General features: G+C 35.2%; 1 protein-coding gene across 1 annotated transcript in view; it reads left to right on the top strand.

Annotated features, from left to right (window-relative positions):
* LRP1B (LDL receptor related protein 1B) overlaps positions 1-25,088 on the top strand; it is a 1,816,022-nt gene that overhangs the window by 1,089,375 nt on the left and 701,559 nt on the right. Inside the window, exons 18-19 of the mRNA XM_036254023.1 lie at positions 1,666-1,782; positions 24,522-24,602. Of these exons, the coding sequence (XP_036109916.1) occupies positions 1,666-1,782; positions 24,522-24,602 (198 nt within the window). The remainder of the gene's footprint in view (positions 1-1,665; positions 1,783-24,521; positions 24,603-25,088) is intronic.

Genomic DNA, 25,088 nt, shown 5'->3' with positions numbered 1-25,088 from the left:
TTATTTGAAATTCAACATTGCAAATTTCAGAAGCATACGTGTTTGTTGGGATCAGAAAAATCTATTAATACAAAACAAAAAATCAATATATAAAAAGAGAAAAATCTGATATTACATAAAATATTTTGATGCAGTACCCTTATCCATAACTAGTATATAATTTTAAAAAAAATATGTTTTATTGTTTTTTTTCCTGTTTTGAGAAACAGAGAGGGAGGGAGAGAGAGATAGAAACATTGATCTGAGAGAGAAACATCGATCGACTGCCACCTGCATGCATCCTACCGGGGAATGAGCCCCCATTGCAGGCGTGTGACCTGACTGGGAATCAAACAGGGACCTTTCAGTCCATGGGAGGACGTTCAATCCACTGAGCCATGCCGGCTGGGCTCCAGTATATAACTTTTTACCCATTATTTAAAATGACCCCTGAAAACCTGGCTTACAGAAATCCATTTTAGTGTGTTCGGATGACTTGGCTTCGAACCACTCTGTTTTATGCCAATAATTTAGTATTATTTAGATTATATGTTTCCTGGGCTTGTGATTCTTAAGCCCAGAAAGCATATAATCTAAATAATGTTCTCTTATCATAGCCACAAAAGTCCATACCCTAATTGTTCCTTATTTGTCCTAACTTCATCTGACCCAAATAGTAATATGTTTAAATACATCCTTCCCAACATTCCCCTCTCCTGTCTCTTGTCCAATAAAAAGAAAGAATGGAGAGATACTGGTACTCATGACAACAGATTTGTAGCTTAGAGGAACAAAAGGGGAAAAAAAGCACAAAGTAAAATTAAACACTTAAAAATAACTATATAACAACCCAAGGCTTGGGGAAAGAGTTAGGGACACTATCTAGACATTTCTGCTTCCAAAAGTTGACCTAATTGCAAGAGAGAAGGGTAATCAAACTGCTTGTAGAACATAACCTCTTAATGGAATAGTTTTAAATACCTGCCTTTGGCTAACATAGAAACCAAGGTTCCATGAGTATTCACTGAAATTCTTAAGAAAGCCCTAAGCAAAGTTCATTAATATACTTCAAGTTAAATATTATACACTTTTATATATCTGAACTGAAAAATGAGTAAAAAATCCATCTTAGGGCTAAATGTATGTTTAAAAAATATATTTGCATTCTTGTTCTATACACATTGGACCACTTAAAGATCAGAAAAAATAAATGCATTAGAAATTTTAGAGGAAAATAACAATTCTGACCCCAACGGATAGAAACTATATACCCTGAAATAGTCTTCAAATCATTCCTCCTGTGTTTCAGAAAAAAAGTTTTCTTGGATTACTGGCAAACACTATGCACAATTAAAAAAAAAAAATACAAGTTGGATGAAATTTAATCCAACCATACATTTATAAGCATGTGCCAGGAAAATTTTTAAGAAATGATTTCATAGCTTCATTTATGGATGTGCATGAAGATTATCTGGTCACATAGGAAGGGCAAAGCTTGTGGACTTCGGAGAAGACAAGCAAGCTGGCATTGGCATAAGTTAAATAAAATTTTACTTTCAAAATATGTTTTATCTAATAGAGCAATACAGTATCGTATGTGAAAGAGATAATGAATGATTTGTTTTATCTTTAATGTTGCTGAAAAGGCCTTTCAATTTATTTTTGTTAATTAATTGATCATCGTAGCCAGAACATGCCAGGTGGATCAGTTTTCTTGTGGAAACGGGCGCTGCATTCCCAGAGCATGGCTGTGTGACAGGGAAGATGACTGTGGGGACCAGACAGATGAAACGACATCTTGTGGTAAGTTGTGAGTGAGTCATGGTGTTGGTGGACACTGGGTCAGAGAGATTCTATCAGTACAATCTCTCCTAAGAGGCTATGCATTTCTTTGTAAATACAGGTCCGTAAAACCTCTAGGGCTTAAGGGGATCTTTTCATTGATAACTTCAGAATGTATCCTATTGATGGGGCAGTACTATCTCCTCAGCTGAAATAGATGGATCCAAACATAGCAAGTTTTATTGGGAAATGGATTTTATAAAGCAAAAGTGATATTGTCTAATGATCATTTTTGATCTTATGGTCTATATGCTACAATTTTCAGACAGAATATCTCACTGAGTGACATTTGGAGAAAATGAGGACATGTTTCTAGTTAGCTTGTATATGTTATATTTTTGGAGCTATAAACAGTACAGACCGAGGTTACAAAGTTGCTAAAACATATGTTTCATTTCTATAGATGTATGATTCTGAAGGACAAATTGTTATCAGTTTAAGAAATTTTGTTAGTGGTAAAATTCCTCGTCCCTTTCCTTTGATCCAACTACTTTTGAAAACAATACAAATTGAATGTTATATATAAATTTACAACTTCACTCTCCTTTGTACTCAAATATCAGCATATTTTATTATCATTTGTCACAATAATATATAGTGAAATGTAGTAAGAGCTTGAACCAGATTTTCTTAGACGTGGTATATTTCAGGCATAGCTGTGCATTTTTAAAATAACTATGATAAAAAATATACTACAGATGCTTAGACCATTTATTAAAAATAATGCAATTATGTGTGTGTGTGTGTGTGTGTGTGTGTGTGTTTTTTTAATCCTCACCCAAGGATACTTTTCTTCAGATAGAGTGAGAGGGAGAGAGGGAGAAAGAAACATCAATGTGAGAGGGACACATCAACTGGTTGCCTCCAGCCCAACCCCAACCAGGGCCAGGGACGAACTGCAACCAAGGTACATGCCCTTGACCAGAATCAAACCCGCAACTCTCTGGTTCGCAGGCTGACACGCTAACTGCTGAGTCAATCCAGCCAGGGCGAGTATATATTTTTAATAATTTAACTTCATATTATAATTCTTTTAACAGTTGGAACAGAATTTTTTTAACCCCACAATTTAAATTACTCTATTTAGGGGATATATTCTCTGTATAACTGTATCTTTTAATTGAAAACATTCTTATACTAGACTATTAAGTCCCTGTAGACATTTGGGTTTGTAACACCTGAATAAATATATAAATTAAGTAGTATAATTCGACATTTTAAAAAAGATGATATCAGTGTTCAAGAAGAAAGCAAGAGAGAATCAAACAAAATCATTAATATTACATTTTTTTACATTCTATATTATTTTACATTGGTTTCAAGTTTGTAGAATAGTGGTTAGACTATCATATAACATACAAAATTGTCCCTCTGATATTTCAAGTACCCACCTGGCACCAAACATAAATATTGCAATATTATTGACTACATTCTCTATACGGTATTTTACATCCCATGACTATTCTGTAACTACCATTATGTACTTACTTCTTAATCCCTTCACCTTTTTTACCCAGCCCCCAACACCTTCTTCCTTCTGGCAACCATTAGTCTATTCTTTGTATCTTTGAGTCTGTTTTTGTTTTGTTGTGTTGATTTTGCTCTTAGATTCTGCATATAAGTGAAATCATATGGTAATTATCTCTGTCTGACTTATTTCACTTAGCATAATACCCTCTAGGTTTATCCATGCTGTTACAGATGGAACAATTTCATTCTTTTTTATAGCTGAGTAATATTCTATTGCAAATATGTACCACAGCTTCTTTATCCATTCATCTAATGTTGGACACTTGGGTTGCTTCCATATCTTGGCTACTGTAAGTAACAATGCAATGAATGTAGAGGTTGATATATTTTTTTCAAATTACTGTTTTTGTTTTTTTGTTTGTTTTTTTTTTAGATATTTACCCAGAAGTAGACTCACTATGTCATAAGTTCCATTTTATTTTGTTAGGAAACTCTATACTATTTTCTAGTTTTCAGTGGCTACATCAGTCTGAATTCCCACAAACAGTACATGAGGGTTTACTTTTGTTTACATCTTCACCAACACTTGTTGTTTGTTGATGTATTAATAATAGCCATTCTGACAGGTGTGAAGTGATATCTCATTGTGGTTTTTATTTGCACTTTTTTGACAATTAGTGATATTGAGTATCTTTTCATAGATTTCTTGATATTCTGTATGTCCTCTTTGAAGAAGTGCCTATTCTGGTCCTCCACCCATTTTTAATTGGATTGTTTGAGTGGTTTTTTTGTGTGTGTGTGTTGAAATGTATGAGTTCTTTATAAATTTTGGATATTAACCCCTTATGAGATGTATCATTGCTGAATATGTTCTCCCATTTACTAGGTTGTCTTTTCGTTTTGTTGATAATTTCCTTTGCTGTGCAAAAACCTTTTACACTGATGTAGTGCCATTTGTTTATGTTTTATACTAATTTCCATGCCTGAAGAAAAAATATCAGAGAGTTTGCTGCTTATGTGTTCTTCTAGGAGCTTTATGATTTCAAGTCTTACATTTAAGTCTTTAATCCATTTTTAATTTATTCTTGTATATGGTTTAAAAAGGTGAACAAGTTTTAGTTTTTTTGCATGTATCTGTTCAGTTTTTTTTAGCACCATTTATTGAAGAGATTATCTTTACCCCATTGTATATTTTTGCCTCCTTTGTCATGTATTAATTAACCATGTAGGCATAAGTTTATTTCGGTCTCTCTTCTGTTTTATTAATCTATGTGTGTGTTTATATGCCAATATCATGTTGTTTTGGTTACTGTAGCCTTTTAGTATAGTTTGATATCAGATACAAGATGTCTTGAACTTTGTTCTTCTTTCTCAAGATTGCTGTAGCTATTCAGTATCTCTAATGGTTCCATATTTTTTTTTTTTTTTGAATATTCGTTCTAGTTCTGTGGAATATGTCATTGGTATCTTGATAGGAAATACATTGAATCTATAGTTGCTTTGGTGGTATGGGCAGTTTAACAATGTTAATTGTTCCTATCCATGAGCATGGTATATGCACTCATGTATTTGATAAATAATTAAAAACATATATATTTTTATTGATTTTATTTAATAGAGAGAGGGGAAAGGAGAGAGTGATAGAAACATCTATGTGAGAGAAAACATTGATTGACTGCCTCCTACACGCACCCTAATGGAGATTGAGCCCAAAACCCAGGCTTGTACCCTAACCGGGAATTGAACCTCCAGTCCATGTGACGATGCTCAATCCACTGGGCCACCCAGCCAGGCTGGATTCATGTATTTGTATCTTCTTCAATTTCTTTCTTCAATGTCTTACAATTTTCCAAATAGAGGTCTTTTACCTCCTTGATTAAATTTATTCTTAGATATTTTATCTTTTTTCTATTAGTTTATTATTGGTGTATAAAAATGCAACCAATTTCTGAATATTTATTTTGTATCCTACTATTTTGCTGAATTCGTTTATCAATTCCAGTAGTGTTTTGTGGACTCTTTAAGATTTTGTATATACAGTATTATGTCATCTGCAAGTAAAGATAATTTTACTTTGTCCTTTTTGATTTTGGATGCCTTTTATTTCTTCTTCTTGTCTGATTGCTGTGGCTAGGACTTCCAATTCTGTGTTGAATAAGAGCAGCAGAAGTGGACTTTCCTGTTTGTTCCTGATTTAAGAAAAATAATTTCCGGTTTTTCACATTTAGCAAGATGTTAACTGTGGTTTTGTCATATGTGGCCATTATTATATTAAGTTATGATCCCTTTATTTCCCTTTGCTGAATTTTTTATCATTAATGTGTGTTTAAGTGTTTGGTAAAATTCACCTATGAAGTCATTCAGTCCAGGTCTGTTGTTTGTTGGGATTTTTTTGGCTTCACTGGTTGTATTAATTTTGTTCAGTTTTTCTGTTTCTTCTTGATTCAGTTTTTGAAGATAATTTAAATTTATTTCTATAAATTTATCAGTTTCTTCCAGATTGTCTGTTTGTTCACATATAGTGGTTCACAGTATTTTCTTATAATCCTTTGTATTTCTGTGGTGTCAGTTGTCACTTCTCTTCTTTCATTTCTGATTTTATTTATTTGGGCCCTCACTCTCTCTTTCTTTATGATTCTGGTTAAAGGTTTATAAATCTTGTTCATATTTTCAAAGACCATTTATTGGTTTCATTGATTGTTTTGTGTTTGTGTGTATATTTTTGTTAGACTTTATTTTATTTATCTTCACTCTCATCCTTATTATATTCTTTCTTCTGCACTCTTTGTGCTTTGTTTGTTGTTTTGTTATTGCTGTTGTTTTGTTTTTTAGTTTCTGTTTAGGAATAAGTTAGATAGTTTATTTGATATTTTTCTTATTTCTTGAGGTAAGCCTATATTGCTACAAATTTTCCTCTTGGGATTGCTTTCACTGTGTCCCATATTTTTGGGGTGGTTGTGTTTTCATTTTGTCTCAAAGTGTCTTTTGAGTTCTTCTTTCATCTTATTGTTAATGCCATCCTTGTTTAGTAACATGTTATTTAGCCTCCAAATGTTTGTGTATTTTTAAATTTTATATTCTTGTAATTGCTTTCTGGTTCATACCTTGTGGTCAGAGAAGATGCTTGATATGATTTCAATCTTCTCAAATTTATTAAGGCCTAATATGTGGTCTATCCTGGAAAATGTTACATGTGCACTTCAAAAGAAAAAAGTTTATTCTACAGCTTTGGAGTGAAATACTATAAAAATATCAATTAAATTATCTAGTTTAATGTGACATTTAAGGCTTTTATTTCCTCTTTGATTTTCTGTCTATAAGATCTATCCATCGGTGTCAATGGAGTGTTAAAGTTCTACTTTTACTGTATTACTGTCAATCTCTCCCTTTTGTCCATCAAGATTTGTTTTGTATATTTAGGTATACCTATGTTGGGTGCAAAAATTATTTTTTTAAATTAATTAATTTATTTTTGTTACAGATGGTTCTCCTTTTTTCCCCATTGACACCCTTGTCCCTATACCCCCATTCCCACCCCACGGCATTGTTGTTTACGTTCATTGGTTATGCATATAAGTTCTTTGGTTTATCTCTTAATGCATGCATGTTTACAAGGGTACTATCCTCTTACTGAGTCAATACCTTTATTACCATATAATGTCCTTCTTTGTTTCTTATTATGGGGTTTGTTTCAAGGTCTATATTGCTTGATAGAAGTATTCTACTACAGTTTTTTTTTGTTCCAATTTTAATGAAATATCTTTTTTCTTTCCTTTAGTTTTAGCCTGTATGTCTTTTAATATGAATTAGGTTCTGATAGAATATATGTGGGCTTTGTTTTCTATCTATTCAGCTACAATAGTTTTTAATCCACATACATTTAAAGTGATTATTGATAGGTATGTAGTTATTGTCATTTTATTATTCATATTTATATTTCTCACTCTCTCTTTCTCTTTCCTCTTTTTAAAGAAGTCACTTTAACGTTTCTCGTAATACTGGTTTTGTGATGATGAACTCCTTTAGCTTTATCGCATCAGGAAAGCCCTTTATTTCTCCTTCAGTTTTTAACAATAGTCTTGCTGTTTAGAGTAGTCTAAACTTTAAATATTTTATGCCAATTCTATCCAGCCTGAAATGTTTCTATTGAGAAATCAGCTGGAAGTCTCATTAAAGCTCTGTTGTAGGTTACTAACTGGTCTCTTGCCACTTTTAAGATTTTCTTTTTGTTTTTTACTTTTGCCATTTTTATTAAGATATGTCTTGGTATGGGCTTTTTTGGGTTCATCTTGTTTGAGGCTCTCTGAGCATTATGGATTTGTATGTCTTATTTTTTTTACCAGATTAAGGTAAATTTTCAGTGATTATTTCTTCAAATAGGTTTTGGATCCCTTGCTCTCCCTCTTCTCCTTCTGATCCCCCTGTAATATGGACATTTTTATGCTTGATGTTGTCCCAAATTTCCCTTAAACTATTATAATTCATTCTTATTTATTTATTCATTGATTTATGCTGCTCTGATAGGGTATTTTCTGCTACTCTGTCTTCCAAATCACTGGTTCGATACTCTGCTTCATTGAATCTGCTGTTGATTCCTTCTAGTATCCTCTTCATTTCAGTTATTGTATTCTTTATATCTGACTTTTTTAATGGTTTCCATGTCTCTTTTTATGCTGTTAAGGTTGTCCATAACTTCCTTGAGCATCTATATAACTATTGTTTTGAACTCTATATTTGGTAGTTTGCTTGCTTCCATTTCATTTATTTCTTTTTCTGGAAATTTCTTCTGTTCTTTCATTTGAGGCATGTTTATTTAGCCATTTTAGCTGCCTCTTTGGGTTTGTTTCTGTGCATTAGGTAGATTTGCAATATCTTCCTGTCTTGGTGGGGTGGCCTTATATATAGGTATCCTGTGGGACCTGGTGGCACCATCTCCTGGATCACCTGAGCAGAGTGCTTTGAGAGCGACACTTATGTGGGTTAGGTGTGCCCTCCTGTTGTAGTTGAGTCTTGATTACTGTTGGCATGTCTGTAGGTGGAGCTGACTTCTAGGCAGGCTGGCTGTGAGAATTAGGTACATCCACAGTTTACGAGCTGCTATGTAGAATTTACCCTGGCAGTCTGGTGTTTTTGAGACCTCCCTTTGAGTGTACCACTTGTAGAGCTTAAGTAATTTGGGTCTGAAGCCCACCACTGGGTGTGTTGGTTCTGGGGCCTCTTAGGAGGGACTTTGTCAGACACTGCTGGTGACTAACCCTGGTTGACTTGTTAGGAGCTACAAAGTCATTCACAGTTGGTAGATGCCTGTGCTGGCCTGGATGTGGTACAAGGGTCCAAGTTGCTTACTGAAGCTGGCTTCCACCAGTACAAGGCCTGGAGCAAGTCAGCAAAAGGCCCAAGACACCCTGAGACCTACCACCACCTGCTGGTTGCCAACTAGGCTCAGCTAATGAAAAATCCTTGGGTGATACACAAGTTACAGAGGGAGTCATCAGATAAGGGCAAGTGGTATTCACCAGGTTAATAAAGATTCAAACTTGGCATCAGGGTTGGGTCTGAGGCCATTGATCAATAGTCTCAGGGTACAGCGAGTCCAGCTGCCACCCCTTGGGGCCTGCAGACCTTTGTAGTGTTGTGAGTTGTCTGGGATTCTTCAGGGTGGAACCATTGAGTTTACTTGGCTAGATAAGTTTAATATTTGGCTGTGTGGAGGGAGGGATTAGCACAGGAATAGTGGAGCCTAAGGGGCATGAGTGAAGATGACCCTCACCTTAAAACCACACAACTCAGTCTCTCCTTGTGTGTGTCTGGCACCCACAAGCTTTCCCAGAATTTGTTGAGAGTTTTCAAGAAAGACTGCAATGCAGGTCCGGCTGGCTGGTCCCATGGTCCTGAGAGAGCTTGGTAGGGTGAGGCCTCAGGGAGTTGTCAGGGTAGAGCTAGTCCAGCTCCCCAGCCTAATGTGATGTGGTGAAGTATTTGATGAGGAGATCAAATGTTCATGAGCATTGTGGGAGAGGGACTCAACACAGGGACATTGGCAGCTCATCCCTCCAGCCCTCTCAGAAGCCACACAACTCAGTCTCTTCATGTACAACTCCGGTACCCTCTGAGCTGCCATCTTTCTGCCAGAGCCCAGAGTGAGTGCCGGGATTTTGAGTGAGCTAGATTTTGTGTATTGTCTCTTTAATTTAAGAGGATGACTTGTTTTCTAGCTGCCTTTTGTATCACCCAGGTGTAGGGAATCCCCACTGATTTTCTCAGCCACATGTTATGTGGGCTTCTCTTCCCAGCCCTGGTGCTCCCAGCTGGGAAACCTGGCATAGGGCTGACATCCCTCACTTCTCCAGGGCCACTGAGGTAGCTGAGCTGCCCCTCCAGATTCTGTAATGCCGCATGTGGGTGTGGGGCCAGTCCATTTTGCCTTACACCCTCCTACCAGTCTCAAAGTGTTTTTTTTCTATATATACGTAGTTATAGAACTTCTATTCAGCTAGTCTTCAGATGGTTGTCCAGGTTTATTTTTCTATAATTTAGTTGTAATGTTGATGTGGTCATGGGAGGAGGTACGTGTAGCTTCCACCTGCTCCACCATCTTTGAAAATCAATTGTACATTTTCACGTAGAATTTCTAAAGCTTGGCCAACAAAAGGGGTTGAGTATATCCTCTCTCCTTCCCAAATCCAGTCTAATGATGTGGTCTAAAAAATGTCTGGGTCCACTCTATTTTCATAGAAAACTTGATTCCTTTCCTGGTCTCAGCTTTTCTATCCAGAGTATACCAGAAAGGTAGGGAGCAACCTCAAAATATTAAATACAGAAAGCTCCTGGAATCAGAGTCCCAATTCAGATAAGAAATGCCATAAAAACAATATAGAACAAGAAAAATAAATGAACTCATAAGAGGACTTCGACTAGGTCTTTGATCTGTCTTATTTTTAGTAATAAATCTAGAATAATACATTTCTCTTTATTTTAATAATATTTTTTTAATCAAAGGAAGGGAAGACCCCTAAAATTTTAATAATCACCAAAATAACAATATCAGCAAACTTACATCCCTTTCATGAGATGAGGAAGATAGGAGTTGGAGAAGGTCCATGCACATATTTCTTTATTGCATCTTTAAAACAAATCTATGACAAAGGTATTACTCTCCACATTTTACAGATAAGGGAATCAAAACTTAGAGACATTTAACAAGTGCCTTGAGATCACAAGGTTAACAAATAGCAAGATCAAGCTTTGAATTCAGGTATCCTGGAAACTGAAACTCAGCCACTTTCTGTTTGGTGTTGTTCTGGACCCATGCATATAGAGGTGCTAATAGAGGGCCAATAAAGTCATTTTACATATCCATGAATATGTTACTTAGATGCACATACACCTATAATTAGTTTAATTTATTGGTGTGTTGGTAAATCTTTTAACATCTCCTGGTGGGAGGAGCCCTGATCTAGTGTTTGGCTATTTCTTTGGTGTAAATACTCCCACAAATGGCCAGTATCAAGTTGCCAACATGACTCTCTGAGGAGCTGAGAAAAGATGTGCCTACTAGTGAACTGTATTTCCACAATACTGATACAATGCACATAAATAACTTCAAAAGCTAAATAATTAAAAAATTATGAGCCTTGAGGATTTATTGCCCTTATTTTCAATATTAGTTATTTAATTGTAAATATATAGCCCAGCTGGTGTGGCTCAGTGGCTGAGCATCAACACATGCACCAAGAAGTCACCGGTTTGATTCTCAGTCAGGGCACATGCCCAGGTTGTGGACCAAATCCCCAGTAGGGGGTATGCAGGAGGCAGCCAATCGATGTTCTCTCTCATCAATGTCTCTCTCTCTCTCTCTCTCTCTCTCTCTCTCTCTCTCTCTCTCTCTCCCTTCCTCTCTTCAAAATCAATAAAGAAAAAAATTGCTTAATTTTAAATATATATGATTTTTTAAAAATAGCAGGTGTGTGCTTAACAACTGATTCATAGAGTCCTTGAAAATTTAAAGATCAACTCTTGCAAGCCAGTACCAAACACCTGGAGTACACCACTGGTCATGAACGCATTTTAAAATGTAGTTGTCCAATATTTGGTTCTGAAATGTAGCCACATTTTATAGAGTATTTCTCTGTGCAGAAAAAACATTGAAACTCAATGGGGGACTGAAGGAATGGCAGTCACATGAAGCCAGGGTCCTTAGGTCAAATGAGGGCAATACACACAGCATCTCTGAAACTTGCTGTGAGTTTACAACTCCATCATCCCCAACCGGCATTTCTAGGAGCAGCAGCAGAACTACACCTAAGACTCTAGGCTAGGATCCCTCACTCAGTTCTGTTTTCTCTTGGTCTCCAGTGGAAAGGAAGGGTGTGTGGCGTTCAAGTGCCAACAGTGAAGTTCTAGTGAGTAGAGATGCATTACCAGGAATAAAAATCTCAGAGCTGCAAAGATACCTTCTAGGTCCCATCCATTTTGTCACAGCAGAACAATAATACAGAAAGTGGATGATGGCTCTTGATATATAAACATTGTTCTTAAATAATTGGGTAAGTAATAAGAGAATTCATGGTTGAAGGACAGTTGGATAGTGGTCTCTATGTGTTACAGGGCTGGTTGTCTTTAAGGTACCCTAAATCTCCTTGCAGACAGGCAATGGGGATGGCTTGGTGTTTAGGGGAGGCAGCAGAACCAATGAAGGAAGTAACTGAGAAAGAGCAGGAGTCCAGGACAGGCCAGAGTAGACCCCTGCATGGACTTTCTTCCCAGAACACAAGCCATTGTAGAGGAACAGGTGCTGTGCGGGTAGTATAGAATTGAGTTTTTCAGGGGCTCCCTTGTTCAAAATCAGGATGGTCAGTGAGTATATAATGATGAATCCTCTTGATGTCATGAGTAGCAAATGGTCCCTGGAGGCGGGGTGTATTTGGAAAAGAAAGCACAGAATAAACCTTGTCATAGGAAGGAATAGCAACATTAGGGAAAAAAAAAATTGTAGAGTATCATTAAACCATGCAGATTAGTCTCAGTACCATTTCCCCTTTATAATACAAGGTACATGTTTCTCTCCAAACATTGTCCTCTCTGTAGTAAAATAAATGTATTTTTTATGTCGTAATTTTAAATCCAAATTTATGTCGGAAGATAAGCTTATGGTGAAGCTCTGGTAGGCACAATCTCACTTTTAAAGCTGTTAAGATAATTGCAGAGATTTCTCTCATAACAAAAATTATTCTGCACTAAATACAAAATGACAAAAATCTAAATGACTTAATTCACTTCCTCTTGTTTTCAGAAGCAGTTACTCGTCAATAATTTAAAAATAAATATATAAATAAATATATAAAAATAAATATATAAATATATAAATAAATAAATAAAAGTCAATAATTTAAAAATAAATATAGGTTCAACTAATTATTTGTTTCACTAAGCATCACTATAAAATGTGAAGTGATCATATTTTATTTTTCCATTGGAATTGATTAAGTTCCTAGAGGTTTAATACTACTAGAACAGTCTGCACTTTTTTTTTTTTTTTTAACACTTCACCTCTTTCGTGTTTAATAAGTAGTTTTCACTAAAAGTAATAACAATTTGGATATAAATACGAGAGAATCTTATGATTGGAAATGCTTCTGGTAGTAATTAGGAGTTGAAAGTACTCCAACTGGGGGTCAGGTTTTCAGTGCAATGCACTAGTACCTATTTGCCAATGTAATTCATTTCACTTGCATTTGCCTTGACAAGTTAATTGCATATTTTAGGTTGAGATTATATGTGGTCGAACACTTCAATGATTAGGAAGGACCTGAGGATTCTGTCTTAACCTTGAAACAATGATTTAACTTTTTCAGTAGTCTTCATCTCTGGAAAGGATAATCTGTAAACTGATGCTGCAAATAAGAGAGAATGTGTAAAAATTATCCAGCCTGTGTTAGAAGTGTACTATGTGTGGAAGACCTAAATGATCAATATAATTTCAAAGATATGACTTAGCATTGGTTCTCTACTTTAACTATCAAGAAAAGAATGACCCAATGAGCTTTAATATCACCTGTCTGTACCTCTCCCAAGACTAATTAATTAAGAATCTAGGGGGTAGGACCCATGAATCAGTTATTTAATGCTTTCCATGTGATATTAATGGTTACTTAAGCCTGAAAATTATTAACTTAAGACAGTGTTTCTCAAACTTGAGCAGCACGCATCAGAATTTCCTGGCAGACTTATTAAAAAACAGAATGCTGGGCCCCATTCCCAGAGTCTCTGATCCAGTAGGTCTTGGGTTGGGTCCAAAAATTTACATTTCAAACAAATTCTCAATTGATGCTCATGCTACTTTTCCTGGGACCACACATTAAGAACCTCTGACTTAAGCAAATCACCATTTGTATCTGATTTTATCTTATATACACTTAATGATATAATTACATTTACATATACAAAACTAATTCAAGATGGAAGCCATTATCCAGACAAATTTTCTGCCTATTGACAAATTACAGCATTAAATATAAGGATATTTCATGATTAAATATAAGAATATTTCAAACAAACTCTCATTTTGCCCCCTGGACAATTTATAATAAAAAACAGTGTAGTTGTTTATTTTAAACTTTATTTTAACAGCCTTTGGGTTGTTCTCTTCCAAGTTTTTTAACATAGCTTACATTTATTATTTTTAAATAAATGCACCTTAATATTGGTAACTTATAATTTGTGCAAAATATTTAACTTTGAAAAATACCTAAAGTTCGTTAAAAGATTGAAAAAATTTAATGGAGAATAATAAAAATCTACTAAAATTTGCTAAGTGAATATTACTTCATTTTACAGAATACACACACACACACATATACATTTTAAAATCTATGAAGATAGTTGCATTTTGTCTTATGTACTTCTAATTTTATAATTTTACACTACATAATTAAAGAGCAAAGAATATCAGAAAGAGAATTGATAAGTATCAGACACAAACAAAGGAAAGAACTCTGAGAGAAATAATGGTCATTTAAATCAGTGCTAGTTTTAGCAAAGATATTTTAAACTAGATTACTAGAAAAACAAAGTTTCTAAGTATATCATTATTATTTTTCAATTTTGTAAGAAAAAGACTGCATATATGTGTGGGATATTTAGTGAGGATTGTTAATCCAGCGGAGTATTAATACACAAAATATGATTATTGCCAAGCACTGCCTTCATCTGCTTTGCCATTCTTCAGTAACATCTTGACAGATGCAATGACTCTCTTAACTTTTAGTTTCTATAACTTTGAACCCATCCAGTACTGTATCTTAGTCAAAGATTTCTCCTATGTTGCTAGTAAAACTTGAGGTTCTAGGAACTTGGATGAAAGAGAAACATGTTTATCAACTCTGCTTCTCACCTCTCTTCTAGCCTTAGCTCTTCAGGCAGAAGGGTCGATGGAGGCAATGGTAGCATCTTTTTAGGTAGGCCTAGTGGTAACATACTCTCTGCTTCTCTGAGTATCACAGTCCTCTGGCACAGGAGAAATGCAGCTTTCTTGAGAGGCTCTTATGTAAGATCTTCAGAGAGGTCTGAGGTTTCACTCCTTCCTCTTAGTTCCTGAACTTTTTCTTCTCTGTTCTCTCTTCTTTCTTCCTCTTTAGAGTCCCCTCCCATATAAATGTCTTATATTCTCCGTCCTCGTCATTCCCACAAGAGGAGGTATATCTCACAGCCGTAAATTGCTAGAATCCTCTTGCTTGGTGGGCTGTCCTCTTAGTTGTATTACTGATATGTCAAAAAAAGTTCTGCTCTCTTATGCTGCATCCCATTTATTATGCTCTCCCAAATGCTGAGATCAGGCTGCTCTCCTGGTGACCCATTTCTGAAGCCTACCACCACTCTCCAGGTCTTTCTTTTTTTCTAGATATAGAGTAAAATGGCCAGTCTACTTCCTGTGCAGCATCCAATCAGTTCTTATTTCTCATGCACCCACAAAATCTCATGAATGACTCTCATGGAGTCTCTCCTTCATTCGAATCTACTGGCCTCTTCGCAAGGTTGACTTGTGGGGTATTCTCTTATTGTAAGAAATGGCTCCAGATGATGGGTTCTCTCCATAGAATGTGGGGATACTTAGTGTCTCTTTGTTCTTAATATTGGATCTAAGTAGGTCAATACTATTACAAGCATTTTTTTTTTACTTAACTCATGTATTTAATTTATCTCTCCCGCTATCCCTTTCTCTTTCTTCCTTATCACCCGTTAAAGTAGGTATACACATACCTACCATACCTACCAATGCATAGAAATACACACATTTATTCAATGCAAGGACATTTAGAAATAATATGAAATATCATTCATTTAGCCCTTCATATTATAAATTTAAAAAGCTGAAGTACTTACAGTTGTGTGTCCAAAATTGCAAAATGAGGCATTAGATGTGTCAAGCATTGAAACTCAGGCCTATTCACTTCCAATTGTCTGCTCCAGAGAATCACAGATTTTGGTAGTTGAAAGTAGATGTTACATAATTCAAACCTTCATCCAATATAATAATTCATCTAAAACTGGTTTCAAAGATACTTACCCAGTTCTTGTTTGAATATTTTCAGGAACAAAGAATTGGCCATTTATCAGGGTAGTACAATGGTCCTTGGGCAGTAATCAGTTTTCAGAATATGGTTCCTTTGTAGAGCTAACATCTGCCTTCCTAAAGATTATACTCACTGGTACTGTTCTGTCCTCTGTAGCTACACAGACTGAATTTATAACCTTTCCCACAGAGTGCCTCTGTAGATAACCAAAGACCATCATGTTCACCTAAACCTTCTCTTTTAACAGAGTAATCACGCCATTTCCTTTGATTTTTTCCTTACATGAACATGTTTGCAGGCTCTTTTCCTGGTAACTGCCCTACTGCGCACATGCTTAGATTTTTAATGACCTTAGTGAAATTAATGGCCAAATTGGAGGGTTGATGTTCAATGAGTATAGAGTTTCAATCTGCAGCGTGAAAAAAATTCTAGACACTTATTGCATAACAAAGTGAATTTTGTTAACACTAGTAAACTGCACACTTAAAAATGCTTGAAATGGTAAATTGTATGTGTTTTCACTACAGTTTTAAAAAATTCATGGCCTAGAATTGAACAAAACATAGCATTCTGTATATGGTATTTTTACAACAGATTATAGTGGGTATCTTACCTTCAGCAACTGAGATTCTATAACTCTGTTAAGGCAGTCTTAGATGGTAAGTTTAATATGTAACTAAACATGTTGAGTTCCCAGTCAATTAAAATACCTAAGCTTATTTTATATACTAGATCTTTCCTTTCCGGTACTTTCAATGTTTATATTTCAAAGTTCTTTTGAGTTTTATTTTGGTGGTCTCCTGACTCTCCCTTATCCACATCAAGGAGGTCCTTCTTACTCTTTGACATTCATCTGCTTTACAACTCTAACCTCCTTGCAATTTTACATTTGCAATACCAATATCTCCCAGTTTTGTGTAATTCAAAGATTTGATAAGTAAAACTTTTAAGATTGTAACCAAATCATGGTATTATAGTCATGAACCAACTGATGAGCAATTAAAAATATACTACTAGCCCTGGACGGTTTGGCTCAGCGGTTGGAGCGTCGGCCTGCGGTCCAGAGAGACCTGGGTTCAGTTCCCACTAAGGGGATGTACCTCGGTTGCAGTTTGTCCCCGGCCCTGGTTGGGTCGTGCGGGTGCCAGCCATTCGATGTGCCCCTTTCACGTCAATGTTTCTCTCTCTCTCCCTCCCACTCTATCTGATCAAAAAAATGGAAAAATGTTCTTGGGTGAGGATTAAAAATAAATAAATATAAATAAAAATATACTTCTGGGGATAACTTATCCAATAATTAGAACTGTGGAGATAGTTTTAAACCAACTACTCATTCACCTAAATTTACTATCATCTTACACACTTTATTTATTTATTTATTTATCATGAAATTTCCCAAAACTGTTGCTAAAATACGAATATACTCTTTCATTGAACTTTTTTTTATGATACATACTTATCTAAACATTGTTTCAGCAGAAAAAGTGAAGTTAGTTTGGCATGTTTTGTTTTTATTTTATTCATGAGTAAACTGTGTATGTATAAATGCTGACAAAATGTTTTAGCAAGTTCATCCTAGAATCTAGAATTATTATCAGAGGTATACCTAAACTTCACCTCTCTACAATTCCCAAATTTTCACTTATTTTTGAAAGTAGGGCAATATTACTTATCTTTTTCTAGTTTTCATTCATCTTATCTTTCACTTATTCCAAAATTAATGTCAATATTCAGAGATCAAATGTGTTTGATGTTTTATTACTTATTTGATAAGATCTCTCACTATGAAGATAAACTCATTTTTAACAATTAAGTGCTCTATTTTTCTCTTAACTTTGACTTAGCGCTTTAATTTTCTCTCAAACCTGTTTTCCACTCTCCAATATGAAAATAATTACCTTTATTAAAATGATGTAAACCAAAGAAATTGAGAAACTACTTCTTACCTCTGTCCTGCAGATTTATGCTTCATATCCTAGTAGGGCTTGTTCTGTTCTTTTTCCATAACTTTATATTTAAACATGATTATTATTTTGGCTAATAGTGTGGTGAGGTTGGGGAGGTGGTCCATGGGAGAAAAGGTGGGGGCATTTCAAAGGAGAGATATCTGTAATACTTTCAACAATAAAGAAAATTTTTAAAAAATCAATTAAAATGGTGTAAAGGCTACCGTTAAGTTGTCATCATATTACTTTTATAGGCATGTGACATGTTTTTACATCTGCCTTTGGTTACAGAGGGCTTTTGTACATATTTGATTCATTAAGCTTTGCAGAAAAGTGGGAAGTTAAGCAAATCCTGGAGAAGTATATTAAAAGCCATGGAAGAAATTATTGAAAACACCTTTTAGTTCCTAGGGCTACCTCATTACTTCCCCAACCTCTTGCTTGAGGATAGGGGTCACCTGATGTGCTTGTTATTGACAAAGGTATCCAGGTTTCAATGCCCATTCCTCAAAGATTTTCATTCAGGTCTTATTTAGAGTTCTGGAATCTGCATTTTGGAGAAAGCACCTCATGTGATTCTTACCCTAAAACAAGACATAATGTAACCTCTGTGATTTCAACATTCCCTACAAATTAGTATGTGTTAGGACTGCAGCAAATTACCACAAACTTGATGGCTTAAAACATGACATTTTACTCTCACATATCTGGAGGCCAGAGTCCAAAATCGAGGTGTCAGCAGGGCCTCCGCTGAAAGAGGGGAGAACCTCCTACGACTCCTCAGCTCCCTGGGCTTCTGGTGCCCTTTGCCTGTGGCAACCTCACTCCAAACTCTTGTCTCTCTCCACATGGCTGTTTTCCCTGTGTTTCTGTCACATCCCCTCTTCTTTATTTTATAAGGACATGACTGTTAGATTTAGGGCCCATCCTTATTCCAGGGTGATCTGATCTCACGTCCTTAATTACATCTGCAAAGACCCTTTGTCTAAATAAGGTCACATTCACAGGTACGAGGGTTTAGACATGTCTTTTTGATCTCATTACACCTGGGGAACTTTATTATGCTTTATACCACCAACTGAATTGTAATGGAGACTCAAGGATAGGTCGTTTTCAAAGCTGTTCAGGTGATTCTAATATGCACCCGGTTCGTGAAACACTCTCCTAATACCTATTATTGAGTCCCTGCCTCCAAATTACCTTTTTACCTAATCTCTCTGTTACATCCCTGCTTCCCTATGAGTCACTGACTTGAGTCTCATGTCTCGAGCTCTGCTCTACCAGGAGAATCTGCTGGCTCACCAGCAACTGGGCAATAATAATTCTAATTGTCTCCATGGCACTAACAGAAACACATCACTTTAAATTTCTTTCCAGAGTAAATGTGAATTCTTCAGACATTTCAGCAACATTGATTTCATAAAGATGTATATATATATAAAAATGTACACATATACATATATACCTATATTATACATAATATGTTATATATACATATTTATAGAAGCAAATCAGGATGAGATAATATATGTAAAATCAAGGTATTTTATATCTAGTTATACATGAGATATGTTTATGAAACATATTTATATCAGAATTGTGAATGCAAAATCAACCATATAATTGGGGACAAGGAATCCCAAAATGTAACATTTGCACTAAAAGTCAACCCTGTATAAGCGATTTAATAAAAATTACTCATATTAATAATGTACTGATTTTTTTTTTATCCTCACCCAAGGACATTTTTCCATTTTTTGTTCAGATAGAGTGGGAGGAAGAGAGAGGAAGGGAGAGAGAGAAACATTGATGTGAAAGGGACACATCAAATGGCTGCCACCCACATGACCCAACCAGGGCTGGGGACAAACTGCAACCGAGGTACATGCCCTTAGCTGGAACCGAACACGGGTCTCTCTGGATCGCAGGCCAACGCTCTAACCCCTGAGCCAAACCGGCCAGAGAATAATGTACTCATTTTAAGGGTAAAAAACATTACTTTATCTAGCATTTCTCATTTGTCTGCCATATTGCCAGAACTGCTCAATATTTTTTCCTAACTCTTCTCTCTCTCTCTCTCTCTCTCTCTCTCTCTCTCTATATATATATATATATATATATATATATATATTTATTATATTTTATATATATAATAAATATATGTATATTTTTTTAGAGAGAGAGAAGAAGGGAGAGAGATAGAAACATTGATGTGAGGAACATCCATAGCTTGCCTCCTGCACGCCCCCTACTGGGGATCAAGCCTGCAACCCAGGCATGTGCCCTGACCAGGAAACCAACCAGGACCTCTCGGTCCATGGGACTGATGCTCAGTCCACTGCGCCATACTGACCAGGCCCTAACTCTTCTATTAGTGTCATTCTGCATACCCTCTGGGGTGGTTTGTTTGTTTGTTTATATTTATTTATTTTTAATTTCAAGGCTTTGTTATATATAATATATAATAGTGATTATTTGTTATATTTGTGATTATTTCTAAATATTTTACCACTTCTATCTCACACCTTATTTTGATCATTCTGAAATTCTTGCAGTTTCTCAAACATTTTATAGACCCTGACTTCTGAGCCTTCAGGAATGCCATCTTTCTGGGATATTCTAAAAACACTCCTTCCCCTCCTGTTTATCTGATTTAACTTGAACGTGTCACCTATATCAGCTTGCATGTCACTTCCTCTGGGGCACAATATCTAGATTAGACGCTTCTGTTTTTGTATTTTGGGGTTTGTTTGTTTTTTGCAATAACACCTTATACTTCCTATATCATAATATTTATAGAGATTTATTGAAGTCACTTGTTTAGTTACATTACAATTGGTTTTGTTTTTTTTGTTTTTTTTGCCTACCAGATTGTAAACACTCTGAGAAATGATTGTTGAACATTGCTTTCCCAGGACCTAATACTGTTTATTCATTTATTTATTCTCAGTATTGTATCTCTAAGACTTAGAACTCTATCTGGTGTGAAGTTCTCAAAATATGTTTAATGAATAAAAGTTTAAAGTAGTTACTGCCCAAGGTCAAAATTAATTAGTAATAAAACCAGGATTTGAACACAAGTTCGCCTACTTACAAAGCCTATGTTCTTTTCATACAGCATTTTATGTGGTACATAAAATTAGGTTTTATGTAACAACAATGAAAGAGCAAAAAAATAAAGACAATTTGTGACACACTGTTCTCTTATGGTTTTCTCTGAAATATATTTATTCTGTTGGATTTTTTGAAGTGTCTCCTGTTTAAGTACCAAATATTACCAGCCACAACTAGTATAAGTACTGAGAAATGCTATTTATATTTTCTCAAAGGATATATTCCTATAATCTGTATAATTTTAAAATGCATTATTTTCCATATCTATATTTAATTATATATTAAATCAGAGTTAGACTTTAATGGGAGGCATAAACCATAGAAAGAAGGATTAAATTCTTCAATTTCTCCAAAATGTTTCTACGCTATCTTTTTTTTTTTTTTTTTTTAAAGGCCTTAGTATGATCAGCATGGTATAGTGAAAAAATAATGTATTTTGGAATCAGTCAGATTTCACTCTGACACTTTCTGGTTACATAATGTATCCTCAGGCAAGTTGCCCTGTTTACTTCTGCAAATGGGGTTAGCTGTGGGTTGGAATATAGGTAATGTATATAGGTGGTACCACATATTCAATAAATAATAATATGTAATATATTATAGTCTCTTTCAGGTTAAGATAACACTTTTATAACCCCGAACCCCTACAATGTTCTTACCTTGCAATTTATTTTAACTTGAATCTTCTATACATTTTCCATATATATATATAAACTAATACTCTCAAACAAACCTATGACAACTGTATTTTCAGACTACAGTAATAAGTTACTTAGAAATATCCATTTTGTGGTCAAAGAGGAGGAAGAAGTAAGACAATTCCTAGGACTTAAAAGACTCGAGACAGGAAATTGGATCTGAAAACTACCTCACTGGGAAACATTCCTCTATACTTTGTATACTGAATAAATATAAGCACTATACCGACCATGACTGCCCTTGAGAGAGAGAAAATTGTTGTAATTTACAAAACAGGATACATATAAACTGGCAATAGATTTGAAGTGAAAGATATAATAGATAAATTGAGCATACTACCTGCAACTATAGAATATTTTTAACAGTCCATTAATTCATAATTAATATTATATGAAGTTGAAGTAACTACAGAAATAAAATACAGTTTTCTTGCTGTAATTGTAACGTGATAAAATGTAAGGCACTTTGATTCATAATGTTTCACTTTTTCAGAATTAATCAGGCAGTCTTCTCAATTGTCCTGCAATTGTGTCCCATGGACGATCCAAAGTCAAATTATGTTTATGTAAAGTCAAGAAACAACAGATTAAAGCCTTTGTCAAATACTGTACAAAAATTCATAAATTCATAATATTAGAACAAGTATCCAGAAACAAACTGAAATATTTAGATACTATTTTCAACTTTTAAATTAAAGCTAACATAGAAGGACAAGGATGATGCTAAACTTATTTTAAAAACTTTGTTTTTGTTTTAATTTTAGGGGAAAGGTATATTGTCATTAGACATAATTTCTCTATCATCATCAGGTACTAGTGATAGGATATGGAGGAATTATGGATACAATGTTGTCCAACATTAGTGAAAAATGAGGGACCCTATATTATATTTAAATTTTTTGATGGAACGCTTTATAAATAATATGACTCATTTGACCACACTATTAAGCAGAGAAAAGCCAAAGGTAATTTTAACATTTCTTCTACTTACAAGTTATTTTATTTTTCTGAAATTCAGTTATTGTGTTTTATTGGAATGCTGTGATAATCCCAGGAGTTATTCAGGTGGTGAACCCTGCTTTTTTGCTGCATCAAACGCTTTCAAGGTGTTGTGCATTTCTCAATGATGTTTCTTCTGACTTCTTAATGTTTTGGACTTGCAAGAACTGAGAGATAATGTTACAAACCAAGAATCTGTGACCAGAGAAGCTACGAGATTTACCCAAGGTCACAATGCTTAGATAAGGAAACAGGGATGATACAAAAGCCACTTTTCTCCCTCACACCAATCCCTTCAATTAATACCTTTGTTCCTTTTAGTGATTTGCCCTGAGCTCCTTCCAGCTCCCAAGTGCTTTTATTTATATAATTTGCCTTTTGTTCTATAAACTATTTCAGATAACAAGGTTACCGAGAGAAATTATATAACTATTATGTAAAAAATGAATCAGAAATGAAATGCAGTTATTTAAGAAGACATCTACATTATACATATATATGTATCATGGTCATTGTGGGCAGAAGGAGCATGACTCGTTTTCTTAGAGATTAAATATATACTGGATTTTAGATTATCTTATATAGTTTGTAGGTTTTTGTTTGTTTTTGTTTTTTACCTTTTGGGAACTAATATCCCCATTTTGGGGGGCTTTTCTCTCTCTTTTTTTAGATTTAGAATCTAAGAAATAGGAAAAACTTTCAAAGGTCACATGGAAAATTTCCTAACCAGTGAAATATCCACAAGATATCAGAAATTTCCAAATGCTGAAGTGCTTTTTGTTTGTTTCTTTCTTTCTTGTAAAGCATGTGATGTTGGTTAATATGCTTTGAAGTTTACAGAAGAGATATTTAAAAATGTGTATTAACCTGTTATAGGTGCAAAAAGATGTAGAGTCTGTATTTAGTTGTATACTCATTGGAACCACAACTTGCATTGATACTTTGTTTAAGGTCCCTGATTTGTGTCTACGACATAGCTTCTAAATATTAAATACACTTATTTAAGGATAAAACATACTTTGAAAATATTCATGTTGATTCTTGAGACTTAAACATAAATGTCATTATTTTGTCAGGCAACAAAAGAAAACTCTCTTAGAATTATTGATTCAATCATGCCTTGGGCATTTTCACTTTTCTTTTGAGGTACTTTTTAATGTTAGAACGTTTGTTGGGTTGCTGTTTCGACAGCCTTTGACATAGTCTTATACCTCTACCTGTCAGTGATTGCCTGCTTCTTACATCTGTCTTTGAATCATACTTAGGACCTAATCACATTTTTTGGTGTTCAAATTTTAAAATTTATTCTAAAATGTATACTCAAGGCATCCCTTTGGTAACCATGAAATTTAACCTTTGTAATTATATAACAACTAAACTAATTTTACTGAGTTGCCTTTGTTTTGTTTTGTTTTGTTTTCACTTTCAACTTGTGCTGTTGACATCCCTCAGAGGCAAAGTTAGAGCCAATTTTCCTAGTTTGGCTCTCTGTATTCAGGAAAGGCCTTTTCTTCTTTTAAACCGTAACACACATGACTTTGTAGCACCAGAGCATAGAGCTTCATCCAGCGGGTATTCCTGGAGAGGAGGCTGAGTTCCTAGGTGCAGAGAATTGACATCTGTTCATTTTACTTGCCGTATAATGAGTTCAAACAGTCCTTCATCAGATTTTCTCCTTGGCTTTCAGCCACTGCAAAGTACTCATTTAAAAGATATTAATAGTATGTGTATTCTATCTCCTCAAGATGTTACTGTCACTATAAGTGTTTATTTCATGTTTCTTCTGTGCCTTTTGTGGAAGACAGCGGCGGGGCTCTGATTAAATTCCGAAATGAGATACAAATTAAGTCAAGCACAGTCAATAACATCTTTCCTATTGGATGTTTTTCTATCTTTCACAGAATTTCCTACTTGTGAGCCACTGACCCAATTTATATGCAAAAGTGGGAGGTGCATCAGCAGCAAATGGCACTGCGACTCTGGCAAGTACAAATGCTCACGTTCTGCTTTCACTGGGGGCCTGGCTGTCTGCTGCTTCGCCTCCTCCCAGGCGGTTCACAGCCAGGCTTGCAGAGCCCAGCACAGTGGCTAGAACAGGTGGTGAGAGGAGCTGGTACAGAGACAAGGATTGGCATTAAGGATAATGGAGCTCCGTGTCTGTCCCATGGGACTAGGATAGAGATGTGTTTTCAGATATCATGCTGGGCACAGTCTACACCTACACACCTGAAGTACAAAGGGGACCGTTGAGGAAATGACCTGGATAATTTAGGTTTCCCGAAGTATGTAGGAAAAATGCTCTGTAACCTAGGATGGAGTCATTTAGAAATGATTGTGTGATTACCAGGTGGTCTCAATGCTGTCACCTTGCTTTTGATATTCAAATGATGTTTTTTTTCTTGTACTCAATTGTATGAGTATGCTAAATTATGTCAAATACAGATAAATGAATTCTATATAAATTGATG

The sequence above is a fragment of the Molossus molossus genome, unplaced genomic scaffold (genome assembly GCF_014108415.1).
Source record: "Molossus molossus isolate mMolMol1 unplaced genomic scaffold, mMolMol1.p scaffold_m16_p_11, whole genome shotgun sequence".
Classification (NCBI taxonomy): Eukaryota; Metazoa; Chordata; class Mammalia; order Chiroptera; family Molossidae; genus Molossus; species Molossus molossus.
The sequence above is the reverse complement of the archived record's forward strand: the minus strand, read 5'-3'. Positions and strand labels throughout refer to the sequence as shown.